This window comes from Phascolarctos cinereus, unplaced genomic scaffold, assembly GCF_003287225.1.
Source record: "Phascolarctos cinereus isolate Bilbo 61053 unplaced genomic scaffold, phaCin_HiC Scaffold_2;HRSCAF=192, whole genome shotgun sequence".
In the NCBI taxonomy this organism is placed as follows: Eukaryota; Metazoa; Chordata; class Mammalia; order Diprotodontia; family Phascolarctidae; genus Phascolarctos; species Phascolarctos cinereus.
This window is the reverse complement of record NW_027555625.1, coordinates 145161763-145184805: the sequence shown is the minus strand read 5'-3', so window position 1 is coordinate 145184805 and position 23043 is coordinate 145161763. Positions and strand designations below refer to the sequence as shown.

General features: G+C 35.3%; 1 protein-coding gene and 1 pseudogene across 1 annotated transcript in view; both read left to right on the top strand.

Moving 5' to 3' along the window:
- The window catches only part of FZD3 (frizzled class receptor 3), a 76387-nt gene that overhangs the window by 10517 nt on the left and 42827 nt on the right, over positions 1-23043 (top strand). The window contains exon 2 of the mRNA XM_020988725.2: positions 3183-3711. Coding sequence (XP_020844384.1) covers positions 3523-3711 — 189 coding nt within the window. The 5' untranslated portion in view covers positions 3183-3522. The remainder of the gene's footprint in view (positions 1-3182; positions 3712-23043) is intronic.
- LOC110209969 (trafficking protein particle complex subunit 2-like) lies at positions 10896-11304 on the top strand (annotated as a pseudogene).

The following is a 23043-nucleotide window of genomic DNA, read 5'->3' as shown; positions in this document are numbered from 1 at the left end:
ACCGTTAGAACAATTTCCCCATAGACCAATATTTTAAGTGGTAGTTAGATTCATAGAGTAGTACACAAAAGCCTATATAATTCATGCACTTGAAATATATTACCAGTTTACTAGCTATTGTTTGACCTTGGGCAAGTCACTTAATATTTCCATCTCATTTTCTTATTCTGTAAAAAAGAGAGGGGTTGGACTAGCTAATCTTTAAGGTTTCTCAAAAATTCTTTGATTCTGCTCATAGAATTAGTTGATTAGTTGAAGGAACTAAGCTTCTTTAGCATGGAAAAGAGGAGATTCAGAAAGGATATGATAGCTGTCTTTCAAGTATTTGAAGCCCTGTTATATGGTAGACAGTAGATTTATTCTCTTTGGCTCCAGAGAATCAAACTAGGGTCAGTGGGTGGAAGTTACAGAGAGGCTAATTTAGGCTTGTTGTCGGGAAAAACTTCCTAATGATTGGAGCTATCCGAAAGTGGAATAAGCTACCTTAAAAGGGAATAAATTCCTCCTCCTTAGAGGTTTTAAGGAAGAGACTGAATGACATTTGTAGGCATGTTATAGTGGAGATTCCTTTGTATATGTTAAACTAGATAGCCACTGGTATTCCTTCCAACTCTCAGATTCTGTGATTCTGTCATAATATTTTTTTCAATGACTATTTAACCACTATTAGGATTTAAGGGAAAAGTTTCAGAACATAATATCTTATGATTTAGAGCTAGAAATCTTCTAATTCTTCTTCATTTTCCAGATAACGTAACTAGTTTCTTTCAGATAGAGAAACTGAGATCCATTGTGATGATTACTTGCCTGAAGTTGTATATGTAATAAGTAGTAGAACTGGAATTTAAAATAGGCCCTCTGGCTCCAAATCTAGTGTTCTTTAGTCAGGACTGTGGACCACAATTTTATCTTTGGCAATGGGAGCTCCTCTGTCAAGGGCAAGGGCAAAGTAAGTAGTAATATTATTGCTGGACACAATATATACCGTGAAATATATGTGTGCGTATTTATACATATGTATATATGCACACGCACACACATACACATAGCATGAAAATGCTTTCTAGGTTAACAACTGACTTGTTTTGCACCAGGAAACAAAGGGCAGAACTAACACTGGTGATCCAGGCTAGCATCTTGGAAGTGTAATTACTGAAGGGGAAAAGTTGTAATTTCTTCTACCAAGGCATATGTTTCCCACCTTGCACCAGACCTACCGATCCACTCCTTCACCCAGCCTAGGGCTACTATTCCCTTAAGATTCTGTGGCTGTATTGTCTGTTTCCCAGGGCACCTTCCAACAAATGTGAGGCAGATGGCATTTTTCTTCACCCCTTCCTCCATGCACCAGGCTGGAAAAACAGAATCATCTGAGGGGGGATCAGTAATGAATGTGTTGGCCTGATACTGTTGCCCCTATTCCCTTATAGTTTAGACCACGTTGGGGAACCTGTGGCCCCAAGGCCACATGTGGCCCTCTAGGTCCTCAAGTGTGGCCCTTTAACTGCATCCAAACTTCACGGAACAGCTCCCCTTCATAAAAGGATTTGTTCTGTAAAACTTGGACTTAGTCAAAAGGCCACACCCAAGGACCTAGAGGGCTACATGTGGCCTTGAGACCACAGGTTCCCTACTGCTGGTTTAGACTGTGAACTCAGCCTTTGCTCTCTCCTAGGCATTATCGTTTTCTTTTCTCCATTTCCCATGTGCCCCTGGAGAACCGTCCTCTGTCATGGTGAAGTAAAAAATGACTACTGGATTTAGGGTTGGAGGACCTGAGTTCAAATCATAGTTCCTATACTTAATACCTTTGTTATCTTGTGCAAGTCATTTCACTTCTCTGGACCTCACTTTCCCATGTGTAAAAGAGGGGTTGTGATTAGGTGACCTCCAAGGTCCCTTCCAGTTCTAAGTCTATGATTCTAGATCCCTTTCTCTCAAATTCCTTTCATTTTCCTGTGGCTGCTGAAAACTAGCTTTTTTTCTGAAGACGCCTAACTATTTGGCACCTTCTCCAAGTCCAGCATTCTTTCTTTTACATTTCTCTTGAAGCTTAGGGTTAAGAGGGAGGAGTTGGTATACTCTGTGCTCTCCCCTACCACTCTTCATATCTTTCTTCTGTCACTACCACTTGACAACTGTGCCTTTTAAAATTCCACCTAGTCTGTCCAGATCATTGTTGCTGTCCTTTGTGGAGCTTCAGGTCTCTCTCCCTCTTTCCCATTAAATTCAGTATTTAGCTCAATGCACAGTGCATTGTACATAGTAAGCACTTAATAAATGCTTGTTGCCTTTTCTACCCCAACACCTACCCTACTTAGAATACCCTAAACTCTTAGTTCTTCAGCCTCCTCAACACCCATTTCCTTAGTTTCTCCCCTCTCCACCACAGCTTTCTGCTTCATCTAAATTTGTCCCAGGTGCTAGAATTTCTAGCTCTAGCTCTAGTTGCTCCATGATGGACAGGGGCCCTAGATTGGGAGTCCCCACTATTTGTATGTATAGGGTATTTGTAAATTGAGTAAATGATCTTTCATTTCTAACACATGAAATCAGGAACTCCTTAATGTATGGTGCTGGCATTTATAATGTAACCATCTAGTAGGATGCTATGTTCTGGGCAAAGCCATGTGATTGCCACTAGTTTAAATCTGTCTTTTAGAAGGTGACTTTCATTTTTCTACCCAGAATTTGCTAAAAGAAGTTTCAAACTTGAGTATAATTCAGTATTCCTATATATTGAAATATAAGATTTTTCTTCACAAAATCTTTACACTTTTAAATTTTAATAACTTTATAGTAATTATATACATTTAAAAGGAAATATATTAAATTTAGGACAATTACGTAGTCCCTCAGAAGGTAGTCTCATTTTAGATTCTGTGACAAATGAAAAAAACCTACCATACAAAGAACTATGGTTATCAAAATCACATAATTGGAGTCTGTATCACCTCTGATTAAAAATGTTTAATTTGCCTTTATGTGTAGCTTATAGGTCATTTCTATTGTGACTCTAACCTAAGTAACAATTAAAAACTATACAGGGATCTTTTATGAGGATGTTTTATGTATTTTATAATATGTGTAATTACTGTCTCTCACCAAAGAATTTAAACATACAAATATGCAGTATTCTTAGAGGAAAGACCTAATTTTTTCTCTTCTTTTATGTTTTCCAGGTCTGTCAATTAAAGGAAGAAATAGCTGGTCTACCAAGATGGGATCTATTGTTTGGGAATGTGGTTAATCAACTTGACATGTTAGTCAAATGCAATCTATATAATAAAATGAAAAGAAAAGACAAGATGATGTCATTTACCTGTATTGTGAAACCAAAAACAAATGCCTTTTGTCAGATGAGGTTAACAAAGCTGTGTCGATGCAAAGAATATTTAACTGTTTGCAAAGCTTAACAGCAAGAAGTGAAGAAGTATTTCAAGCAGAGACCTGCAGGTGCATGATACCTAAAATTATATTTAATAGGCCTATTTATCTGAATATTATTCAGATCCAAGAAGGATGGCTATAAGTTGGATATTCTCCTGTCTTTGGTCCATGACTATGTTTGTGGGGTATATCAGTGGGCACAGTTTATTTTCTTGTGAGCCTATCACCTTGAGGATGTGCCAAGACCTGCCTTATAATACTACCTTCATGCCTAATCTTCTGAATCATTATGATCAACAGACAGCAGCTTTAGCAATGGAGGTAAGAATTGTTTTAAAATTACTTTGATATGTTGCTCTGTTATCTGTATAGAGTCACACACACGTATATACAACAACGATAACACATAATATAAAATACATATATACATACACACATATACTATCTAATAAGAAAAATACATATCACTTTTGGTTTTTAATATTCTACATGATTGTTTCATTATCTTTTAAAATTTATATTTGACTTAAATTATGTAATAGATTGAAGAGTATACATGGGAAGTATTTGTTGATTCCTTGTGATGTGTTTTTAAATGGTGATTTAAAACCCTTGGATAGAGCAGAGATTCTGTAATCATTTAAAAGTTAAAATATAGTTACAAAAGTACTACTATACCTTTATGTTAAATTATATTATTTTATATTTTAAGTTGTGTGTTTTACTAGACTAGTTTAACTATTCAGGTAAATGGAGATGGAAAAAGTCATCTACATGTATCAGTCATGGTATGGATTGTCATTAAGTTTGTTGATTCTGAAAAATAAATATCTTGTTTTAGTTATGAAGTAGATGGTTTAAAAAAATTTGAATTTTCTTAAATAGTTAACATATTCATGAGTTTCTGGCCCATAACCATTTCCACAGAAACTCAAAGGACTGCTTCTAAACATCTGAACTAGATGATGCCAATAGAGTTGTCAATTGAATTAAAATTACGGTGTCATTGTAAAAAAAAAACTTTATTAGGATTCTTGTTGAATTTTAAAATAATTCTTTAGGTAATTCCCATAGTGGTTTTTATCCTTTTACATCTTTTTCAACTGAGAGAACTAAATGAGTATTTTTTAGTAACATTTGAATGACTAGCAAGACAGCATATCTGAATATATAAACCTTTTTTATATATTTTATATTATGGACAAGTATACATTTTCTTTTTTACTAGCAGTATAAGAGCTGGACCTATTTAAATTTTGATATGAAAGTAAACATGTTGGCAAAAATCTGTTTATTATGAGAATATGTTTTGTACTTTGGCTTTTATTCATTTCATGTAATGATTTCAGAAGTTTAAATCCTATTTTTTTAACTTATTTTGGAAAGTCAGTATTCTCTTAGAAGCTTAAAGGCACATTACTTTATTAAGTGAAAATTGTACATGAGAATTGGATTTGAAAAAAAGAAATGAGAAGAATTATTAGCAGTCATTCTAAAACAGATCAACTAGCATCCTGTGATTGCCATGAGAACTACTCACTTTCTCCAGTTCATCCAACGCCCTCTCCTCCCCACCCCCACTCCCCAAAAAGACCCACAATCATCTGAAAAAGAACAGTTGCTGTTTGTTTAGATTAGAAGCAATCTCTGACCCAGTGAAATATTGTTCTTTAACCAGTGGGGAACCTTTTAATATTAGATGCACATACTACCATATTGTTTAAAAACAACAGAATGTAGGTAGATTAGGGGTGGTTAAAATGACTAAAGTACTAATTGGTAATTTTCAGTTTGAATATAGTGTTTTCCTGATGAAAAGAAGTTGTTCATTGTTAATACTCTTTTTACCCTTCTACCTACCTATTGAGACGAGTGTACGCGAATTGTGTGTACACTATATATGAAACTGTGTAGGAATGTTTGTGTATATGTGTGTCTATGCCTTGTGAAATCTCTGGATATGGTATATTTCTGTGTGTTTTTGTGAAAGTGCGATTATGACAAGAAAAATTGGCATTTTAGTGACTAGAGTAAATATATGATGGTTTGTTTGTTCCAGGTGATGGTGGGTATGTGTATAGAACGCCTTCTGTGGTTTGTGTGTGTGTGTGTGTGTGTGTGTGTGTGTGTGTGTGTGTGTGTGTGTGTGTGTGTATGTGTTTTCATTGTCAGTGTTTCTCAAACAGGGCTTAAAATGCTGCCTTAACTTTGTGGCCTTTCCTTCCAGAGCTGGTTTTTTTTAAAGTTCTCTAGCAGTCTTCCTTGTTTTTTCCCCCCTTGGTATAGGTGTTTTGTTTTGGTTTTGTATTTTATTTTAGGTTATTTTCAGTTCTGAATTTTCTCCCTCTCTCTGCCTCTCTTCCATTCATTGAAAAGACAAGAAAAATGAAAGCTAATACAATTATATAAAGTCATGCAAAACAAATTCTGGTATTCATTGAGATGGGGGGAAGGAAGGAAAGGTAGAAAGAAAAAAGAAAATATGCTTCTCTCTCTGGAGGTGAATAGCATATTTCATAATGAAATTCCTTTGGAATTGTAGTCATTATGTTGATCAGTGTTACTAAGTCTTTCAAATTTATCTTCATAATATTACTCTTATATAAATTGTTTACTTTGCATGACCTCATACAAGTCTTCCAGGTTTTCCATCATTTCTTACAGCACAATAGTATTCTATCCTATTCATATACCTTGTATATATTCATATATATAATACCATAAATATTCCATATTATATATGGTATATATACCTTAATATTTCTATAACTTGTTCAGCCATTTCCCAATTTATAAGCATTCTTTCAGTTTCTAATTCTTCCCCATCACAAAAAAGAGCTGCTATACATATTTTTATACATCTAGGTAGTTTTCCTCTTTTGGAGTATAGTTGTAGTAATGACATCACTGGGTCAAAGGATAATCAAGTTTAATAGCTTAAGGGGCGTAGTTCCAGATTGCTTATCAGAATGGTTGGAACAGTTCACAGCTGCAATAAAAGTGCATTAAAATACTAGTTTTTCCCACAGCCTCTCTAATTTGTTACTTTCCTTTTTTTGTCAATTTAGCCAATCTAATGGGTAACTTAAGAGTTGTTTTAATTTGCATTTCTCTAATTACTAGTGATTTAGAGCATTTTTTCATATGGCTATTGATAGTCTTTATTTCTTTCTCTGAAACCTTTCTAGTCATATCTCTTGACAGTTTATCAATAAGGGAATAGCTCTTTTACTCAGTTCCTTATATGCTTTAGAAATGAATTCTTTATCGGAGGAATTTACTGCAGTTTTCCCCCATTTTCCTGCTTCTCCTCTAATCTTAGCTGCATTGGTTTTGTTTGTGGAAAAAGTATCCATTTTACCCCCTGTGAACCTCTTTATCTGTTATTTGCTCATGAACTCTTTCCCCATCCATAGATTTGACAGGTAATTTCTTCCATGGACCACTAATTTGCTACTGATATCACCCTTTATATCTAAATCATAAACCTATTTTGAGTTTATTCTGATATATGTTGAGAAATATTGGTCCTAGTTTCTACCAGACAACTTTTACAGTTTCCCTAAAAGTTTTTGTTCAGTAGTGAGTTCTTTTACCAGTAGTGGGTATCTCTGGGTTTTTCAAAAGCTAGGTTACTGTGCTCATTTGCTTCTGTACATGATGTACCTAATCTGTTCCACTGATCAACCTTTCCATTTCTTATCCAGTAACAAATTGTTTTGATGATTACAGCTTTGAGTATAGTTCGAGATCTGGTACTGCAAAGCTCCCTTCTTATATTGTTTTGTTATTAAATTGATTCCTTGGATATTCTTGATCTTTTGTTTTTTCTGCATAATATAGTATTTTTCTTCTAGCTCTATTAAGTAATCCTTTGGTAGTTTGATTGGGATGGCATGGAATAAGTAAATTAACTTAAATAGTATGGTAATTTTTATTATATTGGCTCAACCTACCCATGAGCAATTAATATTTCTCCAGTTATTTAGAGCTGCTTTATATGTGTAAAGAGTATTTTGTAATTATGTTCATGTTGTTTCTGTGTTTGTCTTGGCAGGTAGACTCCCAAGTATATTATGTTGTCTGTAGTTATTTTAAATGGAATTTCTCTTACTATTTCTTCCTACTGGATTTTGTTGATAATATATAGGAATATTGATGATTTGTGTGGGGTTTTATTTATATCTTGCAACTTTGCTGACATCATTGTTTCAATTAGTTTTTTAGTTGACTCTGCAGAGATCTCTAGATAAGTCATCGTATCATCTTTACACGTGATCATTTTGTTTCCTCTTTGCTGATGCTTGATCCTTCAGTTTCCTTTTCTTGGCTCATTGCTATAGCTAGGATTTCTATTACAGTATTGGATAGTAATGGTGATAATGAATATATTTGCTTTACTCCTGTTCTTATTGGTAAGGCTTGTTCCCATAGTCTTGGTTTTAGGTAGACATTACTTGCAACTTAAAGGAAAGCTCTGTATATTCCTGTGCTTTCTAAGGCTTTTAACAGGAATTTATGTTATATCTTGTCAAAAGTTTTTACTGCATCTATTGAAATAATCATATGAGGGCTAATAGTGCCAATCATCTTGACTTTTATTTGGCCACTAGACTTTGATGACTCTGGAAAAGAGAGTGAAGCTGTTGACTTTGTGTAGTTCTAACTAACTTAAATCCAATTTACTCACAAGTCAAAACTTTACTTCATGATAACATTGGTTCTTTTTGAAAACAAAGCATAAACTATAAGTCAAACAAGTTAAATGACTTGCCCTGGGTCATACAGCTAGTAAGTGCCTGAGGCCAGATTTGAACTCAGGTCTTCCTGACTCCAGGCCCAGGGCTCTATCCACTGAACCATCTAGCTACCCTCCATGACTCCATGAGACATTAATTAATAATAAAATAAGGTCAAAAGATTGAAAAATAGAAGAAAATGTGAAATATCTTATAGGAAATATCTTACAGAAAACAGAAAACCTAGAATCAACAGACCACCTGAAAGCTATGAACAAAAAGAGCTTAGACATAATATTTAAAGAAATCATGAAAGAAAAAATTTGGCCAGGTATCATAGAATGAGAAAAGTAGACATTGAGAGAATCCACTGATGATCTCCTGAAAAATCTCGAAATGAAAGCTCCCAAGAATATCATAGCCAAAATCCAGGGCTCCCAGTTAGACAGTTAAGATGAAAGAACCAGGACAGAATAGGGTCTGGGTAACGTGATACAGATAGATGGAGTAAACCTTAAAGGAGTGTTTTTTTGATAATAGTAGTGGAAGGAGGTTCTGGAAGCAAAAAATATCACTACTTATCATGGCCCAGTGTGTAGGTAGACCTGAGAGAAGGTGCCTCAGTACTTAGAGGTGTTAGACTTGAGATAAGGTGCATTCAGTGCTGTAGAATGTGGCCAAGGCTGCACTGTCTTCTTGAGAGAGTAAAGTTTCTGTGAGTGGAAGATAGGACTATGAGAGGAAGAAGTCTAATAGGAATGGCAGTTTATTAACAACAGAACCAGAGTTTCTCATATTTTTCTTAATATACAGTAATAAGTCGGGCCTGAAATCACATAGATTCAGTTATATTAGTGCCATGCTAACTTTGCCAGTTAATCTTGTTTTATTTTGAGGGGCTTAAAATGTACAGTATGGTTATCAGGAACTGAAATTGAGAAATGAAGAGCCACATCGGAGTGTCTTAGTCATTTCATGGACTCAAACTGCTCCAGATTTTGGTAACTGATCCACTCACGAAAGTATCGTGTACCCTGTAGGAAGTACTGTGATTTCTATGTCACTTTAATAATTGTCTATTCTCTGTCTGCTGTATCGTAACTATATTCTTTGTGGAATTTAACTGACAGAAATTAAAAGGCATAATTATTGACATACTGATAACCTATCTTCTATGTCTCAGAATGAGGTATCCTGTTTTCATTAAAGGAGATTAGAACAAGGAGAAAGTGAAGGCAATTAAGGTGATTGCCTGTTAGGTCATCAAGTGTCATTTGAACTTTTGTGATAGTTTTTTCCCCCTTAACAACAAAGTGGTAAACCACTAAAATAAAATTTCTGGTTTTCTAAAATGTTATACCTCTCAGGATTTTACAGGAAGTCTTTGATAATGGCTATTTTATTTGAGTCCTTTAATGGAAACTAATACAGTCAGGAAACTCAACTGGCTTTTGTTAGGGCATGCATTTTCCTGCTGTGGCATAGAGGTGATACTCCCAGAGGTGCTAAAGAACAGCACAAATATGGTAAGTAAGCTATGTTAGATTTGAAGTAAAAATCAGAATATTGTTGTACTAGGCTATCACAAGTCTGTTCAGGAAGTTTTCAAGGTTGTCATTTACAAAGTGTTAGAATATAACAGAAGTAATTTTATTATCAGATGTTTGAAGTAGGTATTCCAGATATTAAAAGTGATTTTTCACTTGTCTTCTACCTCACCTTGACCAAGTGACTTGTTTCCTAAAGTTCTAGTTTGAGCATTTCAAGCATTTTTTTTCTCTTTCCCATTTTTCTTTCCTCCCTAATGAGAATAAAAACCCCACAAATATATATATATATATATATAGTCGAGCATAACAAATTCATACAGTAGTCATGTTCAAAAATGTTATATCCCATTTAGCATATTGAGTCTATCACCTCTCTCTGTTGTTGAAGTTAATCTCCTGGTTCTGCTCATTTCATTCTCTACCAGTTTATACAAGTTTTCCCAGGTTTTTCTAAAACTGTCTGCTTTAAAGTTTCTTATAGCACAGTAGTATTCTATTACATTCATATATCATAATTTATTCAGTCATTCCCTATTGATGAGCACCCCCCTTTTCCCAGCTTCCAATTTTTTGTTATCACAGAAAAGAGCTGCTATAAATATTTTTGCATATGTGGGTACTTTTCCTCTTCCTTTGATCTTTTAGGGGTATAGGCTTAGTAGCGGTAGAACTAGGTCAACAGGAATGCACAGTTTAGTAACTTTTGGATCAGAGTTCCAAATTCCTTTCCAGAGTAGCTTGAGCAGTTCACAGCTCCACCAACAGCACATTAATTTACCTGTTTTTCTGAAGCCCCACCAACATTTATCACTGTCCTTTTTTTGGTCAGTTTTGCCAATCTGATGGGTATCTACTCAAAGTAGATTGTAAACAAATTTTAAAGCAAAAACAATTGTCAGGGCACTTCACCTAACATTCTTCAGAATGGTTTAATTTGCATTCTCTAATTATTAATGATTTGGAGCATATTTTCATGTGACTATTGATTGCTTCTATTTCTTCTTTAGAAAGCTGCCTAATTATATTCTTTATCATTTATCAATTTAGGAGTGGCTCATATTCTTATAAATTTGAATCAGTTCCATATATATCTTAAAATTGAGTCCTTTGGATTACTGTAGAGGTTCTAGTTAGAGCCTGACTGAGTTAAAGAGAGTGGTTGATGTGGTCGGTGCAGGTGCTGCATCCTGCCCACAGGATCTGAACACTGGGGACAATGTCTGGAAGCTTCTACTTTGTAATTGTAGGCCATCATAATCAGTTTTTCAAATGGAATTTTTACTAGCTGGAGAAGTGGAAACTAAGGATGACCATTGTCATTTGAACCTCTATACCTCATGTACCCCTTGACCTAGGAGATAAAAATATGTGGCTAACAATATGTACCTGAAAACTGTGGACATTCAATGAGTAGTTTGTTTCTGCTTTTGTTACTGCAGGTTATATGAGATTTATTGTGCTTCATGATGTAACACAAGAAGATGGAAAAAGAACTTATTTAGTGATGTCTGTGATTTATATATAAATTTTGCAGTGAATCATTTTATGAACCAAATTCATCTGTTCAATCAAGTGCATTTGACAGAAAAGTTCAATTTCTTGGGAAGAAACACCTTCTAAGCTGAATACAGAAAACTTAAATATGTGATGTCATAGTATGCGTTGTAAATAACTAAGTGCCATTCAAGTCTGCTGTGTGTAGCCTTGGCTTTCTAAGCCTCAGTAAATTAACGTCCCTTCTAGTTAGAAGGACTATAGGGCACCTTTTGTTGTCATTGTTGCAGGTGATTCAACCAAAATAACTTATACTTTGAAAAAATACTGTATATATGAAGAATGTTAGGTGAAGTGCCCTGACAATTGTTTTTGCTTTAAAATTTGTTTAGAACATTCTACTTTGAGTAGCCTAATATAATCTTCTTAATTAAATGGTAAATTAGGCAAATGTCATACTGTTGATTTGGTTAACAGATCTTAAACTGAAATATAAAAGTTGGCTCGCAATAATAAAATTTACAGCATATACATAGATTTTAAAAAATTTGTAAACATAGGCAATAGTCATAAGTGTTGAAGAAAAGATTTTTTTGGTCAAATTTTATACTATTTATTTGAGAGTATCAAGTATCGAGTCTGGCAATAGTACCAAAAAGACACAAAACTTAGAGCATGTATATAAGACTATACCTATAAATGAAATGAAGTGGTTGCTGAGACCAAAATTTAAGTATGTAAACAGTATGCCTTTGCATAATCTTTTATCATTGTTATGTATTTGGAGTCTTGAGGATATTTTCTTTCCTCAACAAGAGTAACAAGAATGATAACTACATTTCCTCTTGATAAATTAGTTTCATACTTTTGTAAAGGTATTTGAATTATTTGCATATTTTAGCTTTCAAGAATAACCTGAATTAAATTAAAATTTGGCAGTTTGATAGTAAGCATACAGATTATAACCAGGAAAGTTGCCAGAGGTTTTTGGGTTTTTTTCCGGCTGGGCAGTGGGGTTAAGTGACTTGTCCAGGGTCACACAGCTAGTAAGTGTTATGTGTCTGAGGCCAGATTTGAACTCAGGTCTTCCTGAATCCAGAGCCGGTGCTCTATCCACTGCGCCACCTAGCCACCCCATTGCCTGAGGTTTTTTGCATTTCAGAAAATACAGAATCTTATTCTATAAATTATGTGTTCAATGTTTTTAAACAGATGACATGATGATAAGCAAATAGTTTCTGGAAAAACTACGATGTCTAGAAAAGCATTATTGAATTCAATATAATAAAAGAGAACTTTTAAGTAAAAAAAAATAGAAAAAAGAAATGAGTCCTTTGACAGAGAAATTTGCTGCAAAGATTTTTTTAACCTGGTTGCCTGTTTCCCTTCTAATTTTGTAATAGTTTTGTTTGTATGAAAACTGTTTGTTTTTCTATAATCAACATTGTCTTTTTTATCTTCTTTGATTCTCTCGCCCTTGTTTGATCGTGAACTCTTATTCTTTCCATAGATGTGAAAGGCAATTTCTTCTGTGTTCCTCTAATCTATTTATAATGTGACTTTTTATATCTAAGTCATGTATGCATTTGGAGCTTTTCTTGGTATATGGTGTGAGATGTTGATCTAAACCTAACTTCTCTTAGAATATTTTCTAGTTTTCCAGATTTATTACAGGTACATGGTTCAAGGTCCAGGAAGCCAGGCTTCTTCTGTGTATATTGTCCTATTTTGATTTATATATAGGAGAAAAAATTTAAAATGTTGACTCAGCCTTTAAGGTTGCCTTTTGATCTACCAAGAAAAATGCTTTTGTATAGTCAGCAAATAAGCACAGTGGGATCTTGTCTTCTTCAGCCCTTTCAGTCATTTGCTAAATCATGCCACTCCTATACTCACAGCCTTGCTCACATCCTTCCCTTCTCACTGCTCACATAGCCACCACCTCCAATGAGGACCTCGTCACCCTTTTCCTGAAATACGATAGCTTACTTATTGGTCCTCCTGCCTCCAGACACTCCTACTTCAATCCATTGACTATGTGGCTGCCAAATGGATTTTGCTCAGCACAGGCCTGGCCATGTCACTCCCTTCTATAATAAACTCTAGATTAAAATGAGAATTTCTCTGTTCAGCTTTTAAAGCCCTTTACACCATAGCCCCAAACTGCTTTTTTAGCCTTATTATACATTATCTCCCTTCCTTTATGCTACGAGCTAGCCAAACAAGCCTTTTTGCTGTTCTTTATATATGACACTCCATCTCCCATTTCCATGCCTTTGGACTGGGCATTCCATATGCTTGCAATTCCCTCCTCCTTTACCTCTGCTTTTTTGAAGCCTTTGTTTCCTTCAAGATTCAGTTCAAGCACTATCTTTTACTTGAAGCCTTTCCTGATCCTCCCAAGCCCATCAATACCTAAACAAATTTGCATTTATTTTGTATATATTCTGTATGTACTTATTTATACATTTACATAGGTAAACATCTCTCCTGATTGACTGAAAACTTCTTGAGGGCAGCTACTGTTTCATTTTTGTCTTAGTATCTCCACTGCTATCATAGTTCCTAGAAAACAGTAGGTATTTAACAAATTCTTTTTGATTGACTTCTGTGATTGTAAAGGTATTTAGTCAGCTATATACCTTTTTTTGAAGCTAGGTTGCACAGTGGGTAGAGCACTGGGCCTGGACTCAGGAAGTCCTGAGTTCAAATCCAGCCTCAGATATTAACTAGCAATGTATCTTGGGCAAGTCACTTACAATCTATTTACCTCAGTTTCCTCAACTTTAAAATGGAGACAATAATAGTACCTACCTCCCAGGGCTGTTGTGAGGGAAGATCAAAATAGTATTTTTAAAGTGCTTAGCACAGTGCCTACCATATAATGGGCACCATATAAATGCTAGCTGTTGTTGTTGTCATTATTATTGTTGTTTAGAACAAGGATGGGGAACCTACGACCTTGAGGCCACATGTGGCCCTTTAGTCCTTGGGTGCGGCCTTTTGACTGAGTCCAAGTTTTACTGAACAAATCCTTTTATTAAGGAGATTTGTGAAGTTTGGATTTACTTAAAGGGCTGAAAAATCTCTTCCACATCATTGGGGGTAGGGGTGTGGTACCCCCATGATCTGGAAAATCCATGTAAAATTTTTTGGCCCTCCCTTTGTACCTGAGAAGTCATTTGAATTTTTTTCTTTCTTTCTTTCATTTTTTTGCAGGATGTTTACAGTAGCTTATTCTAAAATTTGGGTTGAGTATTTAGTCATAGGCTACATTATACAATACTAGACTTATATTTTATGCGTTTCTGAGTTTTCAAATGTTTTGTGTCATCTGCAGCTTCTGCAAAACTCCCAAAAAATTCCCATGTAATTTCTTATGCTGACCCACAATATTTTGAAACCATGATGGGGAAAATCGTGATATGGAAGGGATAACTGTAGTAATAGTCATCATCAACATCTTTACAGTCTGTAGAATATCATTACAAGCTGTAGAATATCATTTTCAAAAACCTCCCTGTTTACATCTCATTTTCATTAAGATTGTCCTGGATGTGAATATAGATTATTGTATTTTAATTAGAATTTTATGTAGATAGGAAAATAGATGTATGAGTTGATAGTTAATGATATTTTCTAGGTTGCTGTTGGAGAGGAAAACAGGACTAATCAAGCTTGAGATTTATTCCTATTCTTTTCTATCCTCTTTGATACTTGAAGAATCAATTTCTTAATGTCTTCAAAATTATGTCATCAATCAACAAGCATTTATTAAATGCCTACTATATGCTAGGCACTCTACTAGATATAGGGAACCCAAATGCGAAAGTCAGACAGCCTCCATCCTTAGGAATTTTGCATTCTATTGCCACCTCCAAAAATAAACCTCTGTATATTTTTGGTTTAGTTCCGCTATCTTCCCATCTTTTCTTCACTGCTATATTCTCAGGAACACACCCAGGACTATGATGTTAGTCATAAACATTTTCTAACCAATTACTCTGTGCCAGGAGCTGTGCTAAACTCTGGGAACACAAATACTAGTAGAAAGAAACAATCCCTGCCCTCAAGGAGCTTACATTCTAATGGAGTATACAACACATAGAAGAAACTGAAAAAGACTAAAGGGGGAAGGTACATGGTAGAGAAAGTCTGGAGTGCAGCTTAGAGAGGGATAAGTTAGGGCTGGCCAGAGCATTCACCTTAAATGGAGGTTTGGGGAGGAGCCATCCAGTCAGAGAGAAATGCTACAGGAGCAGCAGGTACTTCTAATGTATGAATTCCACAATTGGAATGAGTCTTCAGGATGAGGAGCTAAAGCATGGTAGAGGAAGTCCAGAGTACATACAGCCTATAGACAAATGATGTTAGGGTTTAATTTTATGGTTGGACTCTCACTGAAAATATTTTTAAAGCTTATTATAGAAATCCTGACTTACCTTTTCCTTTTTTCCCCATCTATTTTTTGCTTTTTTGGTTTTATCCTTAAATGCTTTCAGTTAAGATTTTGCTTATTTCGATCTCTTGCCAAGCTTTCTTTAAACTCAATTTTGTCACAACTCTTTCTTGTAGCCTTATGGATGATACTACTTATAATCTTCTTCCATCCTCTTTCATAAAATTTTATAAATCAATTCATATTCTAAACTGGTGTCCAGTTAAACAAATGTTTATTAATCACTTACTATATGTAAGGCCCTATTGCCCCTGGCTGCCATAGCTTTGTCTAGCACAGGTAAACTTACTGACTCTCTAGTCTCCTCATGATGGTAATTGATTTATATCAACTAAACTTCCATAGTAAATGGTCATCATTTACATATTTGTGTTCGTTTTTCTTTTTTCAGTATTAACAGCTTATTTCAGTAATTGAAATAAATCTGAAACCTATTTCAGGTTGAAGTTGCCTCGATTGCAATCCATGTTTTCATTTTTTTTTTCTAGTTTGGTATTCGTGTTTACTTTGCTCTGACAAGTTGGTGGTCTGAATATACAGAGAGGTTTGATTCTGGAATGGCAGTCATTAATCTAGTTTTTTTTTCTAACTTGTCATTTCATGACTATTAAAATATCATAAATATAGCAAATTAGCATGGAAAACTTTACCTATCAGATCAATGGATAAGGGAAGAATTTATGACTAAACAAGAGATAGAGAGCATTATGAAATATAAAATGGATAATATTTATTACATTAAATTAAAAAAGGTTTTACACAAACAAAACCAATGCAGCTAGGATTAGAAGGAAAGAAGAAAACTAGAGAAAAAAAAATTTTTACTGCAAATTCTCTGATAAAGGCCTCATTTCTCAAATATCTAGAGAACTGAGTCAAATTTATAAGAATATAAATCATTCTCCAATTAACAAATGGTCAAAATTATATGAATAGGTAGTTTTCAGAAGAAATCAAAACTATCTATAGTCATATTTTTAAAATGCTCTAAATCACTATTAACTAGAAAAGTGTAAATTAAAACAACTCTGAGATACCTCCTCATATTTATCAGATTGGCTGATATGGCAGGGAAGGAAAATGACACGTTGGAGGGGATGGATAAAATTTGGGACACTAATGTACTGTTGGTGAAGTTGTGAACTGATCCAACCATTATGAAGAACAATTTGGAACTATTCCCAAAGGTCTGTAAACTGTACATACCCTTTTACCCAGCAATACCACTACTAGGTCTGTATCCCAAAGAGATCAAAGAAAAAGGAAAAAAGATCTATATATACAAAAATATTTATAGTAGCTCTTTTTGTGGTGGCAAGGAATTGGAATTGAGGAGATGTCCATTAATTGGGTAATGGCTGTTGTTGTGATATATGATTGTGATTGAATACTATAGTTCAGGAAGAGCATGATACTTTCAGGGAAAACCTGGAAAGACTTACATGAACTGATGCAAAATGATGTCAACAGAACCAGGAGAACATTATACATAGTAACAGTAATATTGTATGATGATCAACTGTAAATGACTTAGTTATTCTCAGCAATGTAATGAGCCAAGATAATTCCAAAGGACTTACAATGAAAAGTGCTATGTACCTCTAGAGAAGGAACTGATGGAGTCTGAATGCAAATTGAAGCATGCTTTTTAAACTTTTCTTTTTTGGTTTGGGTTTTCTTTTGCAACATGGCTAATTGGAAATATGTTTTACATGACTTCACATGTATAGTCTGCATCAAATTGCTTGCCTTCTCAAGGCAGGGGGAGGGGATAGAGGAAGGGAAAGAATTTCTAACTCAAAATTTAAAAAAAAACAACAAATTTTTAAAAATCTTCCAAAGTTTTACATGTAATTGAGAAAAATAAAATAAAGATTTAAAAATTGTATTAACACAATTAATTTTTATTTGGTTGTAGCTCTTTTTTCCCCCTTATATATCAGGGACCTTTGATTATCCCTTCAATAGAACCTCTCAGGTCATTTTGAGCAGGCAAATAAACAAATTGAAATAATAAGAGCTATCCAGCATGAAACAATTTTGGGCCTACACATAATGAGGTAGTCATAATTAGGTGCATTAAAGAACTTGAAAACTTTCCCCCTATACTGTCTGTTTTAGTACAGGGTTAAAGGGGAAAGAAGCATTGTGTAATGGAAGAACACTGGGGCAAGATTCAGTAAACCTATGTTCTTATTAATCCTAATTATTCTAGTCACTTGCTGTGTGACCTTAGGCAAATCGCATAATTTCTCTGTTCTCTAGTTTCTCCTATGTGTATATATCTGCTTTGCCTTTTTCATAGACCTGTTCAGTTGAATTATCATGAAGACAGAGATAATAATAAAAATAGTTGACATTTAAATAGTTCTTTAAGTTTTCAGAATTCATTTGAAATCTTTACGTGTGGTAGCTCATTTGATACAATCACCTAAGGAGGGAGCTGCTATTAATCCCATTTTAAGCAGATGAGGAAACTAAAAAGCTCTAAGGTTAAATGACCTTGCCTAGGTTACACAACTAGTAATGTAAATATACGTGTGTGAACCTCTGAGAAAATTATAAAGTGCTGTGCAAAATGTGAAGCATCATTATTCTTTGTTGCCTCTCATACTGTGTTTAATGAAGCCATGTTTAAATTGGTGATGGGGAATATATTTGAAGCTTGAACAGTACAGTTTGCACTCTTGCTAGCATCAGGTGGAAGGAGTTGTTTATCCCCCTCCCCTTCTTTTTTTGGAGGGAGTAGATAATGGTATGACCACTTTGCTTTATCAAGTAAGTGGAATAATGGGCTCACCAGGGACATAGTCTTAGCCCCTCTCGGTTCTAGCCTATTCCAAAGGTAGGATCAACTCCTGGAAGAGGTTATGGATAGTTACCCCCCCCCTTTTTTTTTCATTGAGGAGGCCCAGCCACTAATACTTCCACTGTAGTTTAATCTTTGATAGAGAAGCAAACTTTTAAAGAATAGGAAAAATAAGGAAAGCATGAAAAGAGGGATAAAAGAAGTAGAGGAAGAAAAGGAAAAAAAGAAAGGAGAAACAAAAAGAGAACTTAGTTCAAGGATGTGTAATTTTGTTATATAGGCCATTTTTAACCATTGCAAATTTCAACTTCGCTATAATTTAACAATTGTCTTTGAGGGTTGTCATAGTTGGAAAATGTATCACCCTGCAGTCCATCTGGTAAAGAGCCTCTCTAAATTTAGGTAATCTGGTCCTTAAATAACATACCCATAAACTGTGCCCAAAGGGCTACAAAAATGTGCATACCCTTTGATCCAGCAATAGCACTTCTAGGGCTATATCCCAAAGAGATCAAATAAATGGGAAAAGGATCCACATGTACAAAAATATTCATAGCAGTTCTTTTTGTGGTGGCAAAGAATTGGAAATTGAGAGGATGCCCATCAATTGGGGAATGGCTGAGCAAGTTGCGGTATATGAATGTAATGGAATACTATTGTTCTATAAGAAATGATGAACAGGCTGACTTCAGAAAAACCTGGGAAGACTTATATGGTGTGATGCTGAGTGAAGTGAGCAGAACCAAGAGGACTTTGTATACAATAGCAGCCGTTATGCAATGACTAAGAATGTTAAACTGAACCCTTCTCAGCATTACTAGGATCTAAGACATCTCCAGAGGCCTCGGGATGGAAAATGCTGTCCACATCTAAAGAAAGAACTATGGAAGCCGAATTGCTCTCACTTATTTTTACCTTCAGTTGAGTTTTGTTTCATATTTCTGATGGTTCCTCCTATTGGTTTTAATTTTTACAACTTCACTAATGTGAAAATATGTTTAATGGGTATGTAAATGTAAAGCCTAGGTCAGATTGTGTGCCGTCTTGGGGAGGGGGAGGGGGAGAAAAGGGAAGAAAAAATTTTCAACTCAAAAGCGTATGGAAAAAAAATAACTAACTAACTAACTAACTAACTAAATAAATAAATAAATAAATAAATAGCATACCCATAACATATGGGTCCATTGCTGGACCCATACTTGAAGCTTTTCCAACATAAGAAGAATCTGATAGATTTTGCAGTATGCCAACGTTGTCTTTGATATAAAGTAAACTCTAACGCTTCTTAGTGGCACCAGAGTTGGACTTCCTTAATTGAATTCTACTAGTTTCTTTCTGGCCTGAGAAAATACCTAGAGAGCCTTTTGAAAGTAGCAGTTTTATTTAGCACATACTTTATATCTAAGACATCGTAGGTAGCCAGAGGTATAAATAGCACTGCCCTCATGAAGATACATATAGTAATCTAAAAACCAGGAATGTGGCTCTTCTATCTTGCTTGAGTGTTATTTTTATGTAAATTGAAATTATGTTGAAAACTTTTAATTAAAGTGAGAATTTTCATGCTTTAAACCTGTAATTTGATTTTTCAGGTATTTGTAGAAATTAGGGTACTCTAGGCTCTGGTATACAACTTAATTAAAATAGAAAAGAGATGACTTAACTTTTTGTTAAACTATTTGCTTTGTGAATTTGTGAGATAAGGTTCAGTTTAATTCAACAAGCAATTATTAAATGCCTACTGTGTGTAAAGCACTACTAGGTGTTGGAGATACAGAGACGAAGTAGAAAGCAGTCCCTTCTTTCAAGGTGCTTGTATACTACAATCCTAGGATTCATGAGGCAGCAAAGGTGGCTCAGTGATTAGAGCTCTGGGCCTAGAGACAGGAAGACCCAAGTTCAAATTCGTCCTCAGACATTTACTAGCTGTGTGACCCTGGGTAAATCACTTAACCTTTTTGCCTTAATCCACTAAAGAAGGAAATGGTAAACTACTCCAGTAATCTTTGCCAGGAAAACTCCATGGACAGTACTGGCGTGATATGGTCCACAGGGTCACAAAAAATTGGACACAACTCAAAAATTGAACAATCACAACTGGGATTCATAGAATCATAGTATTTAAACTGGAGGGATCTTAGGGATCATCTAGTCCAACCCCTTTGTTTTATAGATAAGAAATCCTAAGTGAGGCCTAGAGAAATCAAGTGATTTGGTCCCACAGGGGAGTGAATGGCAGAGTCAAGATTCAGACCCAGGTTCTCTGACTCTAAATCTTATACAACATTTACCCAGATAAGTACAAACAAGCTAATTGGAAGACAGAGAGAGTACTAACAACTTAAAGGGATCAGGAAAGGTTTTCCATAGGATGTAGTATATTTAAATTGAGCCACAAATGAATGAAGCTAAGTCCTCCAAGAGACAGAGGTGAGGAAGAAGTACTTTCCAGGTACAAGAGACAAATGGCATAAAGAGTTCTGAGGTCAGGAAACAACAAAAATAGCCATTTTGGTTAGAATGTAGTGTCTGAAAGAAAGCAACGTGAAATGAGTCTGGAAACATAGGCTGGAACCAGAATGTAAAGAACTTTAAGTGCCCAGCTGAGGAATTTGTATTTTATCTTAGAGGCAAAAGGAATCACTGAGAATGTTCAAACAGTGGAGTGACATGATCATATCTATACTTTAGAAAGATTATTTTGGCAGTTGCCTAGAAAATGGATTAAAGAGTAAAGAGATGGGAGTCAAGGAGACCAATTAGAAGGTTGTTGAAATAGCCCAGGTGAGAATTGATGAGAGCCTAGGGTAATGAGGGAACTAGGGTGGTAGCCACATGAGTAGAAAGAATGGGATGGGTGAGATATTCTGTGGAGTTAGAATTGCTAGGACTTTGCAATAAATTGGATAGGGGGATTAGGAGAGAATGAAGAGTCACTCCAAGGTTGTAACCCTTGATTGAACAAAGAGATGGTTTTCTCCTCAACATTTTGGAGCAGCAAGTTTTGGGAGAATTCAGTCAACAAGCATTTATTAAGGATCTTCCATATAGGTAGTTAGGTCACTCAGTGAAGAATGTTGGACTTGGAGTCAGGAAGACCTGAGTTCAAATTCTGCCTCAGACACTTACTAGCTTTGTGGTCCTGAGGAAGTCACTTAACCTCCCTTGGCTTTAGTTTTCTCATCTGTTAAATTGGACTAATAATGGTACCTGTCTCACAGTTGTGATAATCAAAGGAAACATGTAAAGTACTTTGCCAACAACCTTAAAGCACTATATAAATGCTAACGATTATTATTGTTATTATTACTATTATGTATTCCAGGCACTGTCCTAGGAGTACAGATGCAAACATGAGGTAGTCCCTGCTCTCAAGGAGCCTATACCTGGAGGAGACGGTATATCTACATAATAAATACAAGATATATACAAAAATGAATAAGCCATTTGGAGCAAGGGGAATTAATAACTAAGGAAATCACTTGATTTCTTGAAGGAGGCACTTGAACTGAGTCTTGAAAGAAACTACAGGGTCTAAGAGGTAGAAGGGAGAAAGGAGAGCATTGAAGGAATTAGGGAAAGGTGATGAGTTCTGTTTTGATTATGTTGAGTTTCAGATGGCTACTATAGATCCAAGTGGAAATAACCAGTTGGCAGTACAGAATTGAAACTTAAGAGAGATGAGAGGGCTAAATATGTAGATTTGGGAGTACAAAGAAATGTGAGTTATGGAAATTGAAGTTGATCAGGGCGTTTGAAGTGACATTAGTTTTTATATCGAGATACCCAAATGTAAGAGCAAGGGTTGGGAATGGGAGAAATATTGTGAATAAATCTTAAACTCCTTATAAAAGGAAGAGGAAAATGGGAGAAAGGCCAAGTAGATGACTGAAACAAGGTTGGGTTAGATAATATGGATAGATGGAGTGAACCTCAAAGGAAAATAGATTGTTAAGTAATAATGGCAGAGAAAGGATCTGGAAGTGACAGTATATTTAGTAATTTTAGCTTTACTTATTTGCTTTCATCTTTACTGTATCCTTACTCAAAAATTTTTTCAAGGAAAATTGTCATCGTATCAGCTCTTTACAAGGTGAGGCAGTGCGACCAGCATCTTGAAGTATGGCTGACCTGGATCTGGGTCCATCCCTAAAATGGTGGCTCAAGAAGGAACTCACTAATGGGAGAAGGGGGCTGACACAGCAGAGAGAAGTTCTGGAGTGGGAAAGCCAAATGGGTTGAGGGAGGTTCTGGGGTGAGAAGGTATCTGAGTCATGGCAATGAAGTCCAGAGAAGCTTGGCTAAGAAGGAATTACTTATTGCCTTACAGTTGCACAAAGGAGGCATATATGATCAGATAATTTTTGAACATTGTTGAACATCTATACCTTGTATTGGTATCATAATAATAGTGTAACACTAATGACATTAAAAACAAAGTGTTATACTTAAGTTTGAAGAATCAACTCCACATATACAAGACAGAGTGTGACTAGACAACATTTTGTCTTCAAAAGGTCTCTGAGGACTTTAATGTATTGTAAGCTGAATGAATAAACAGTGCAATATGACAGCCAATAATTAAGTCAGTCTTGGGCTGCA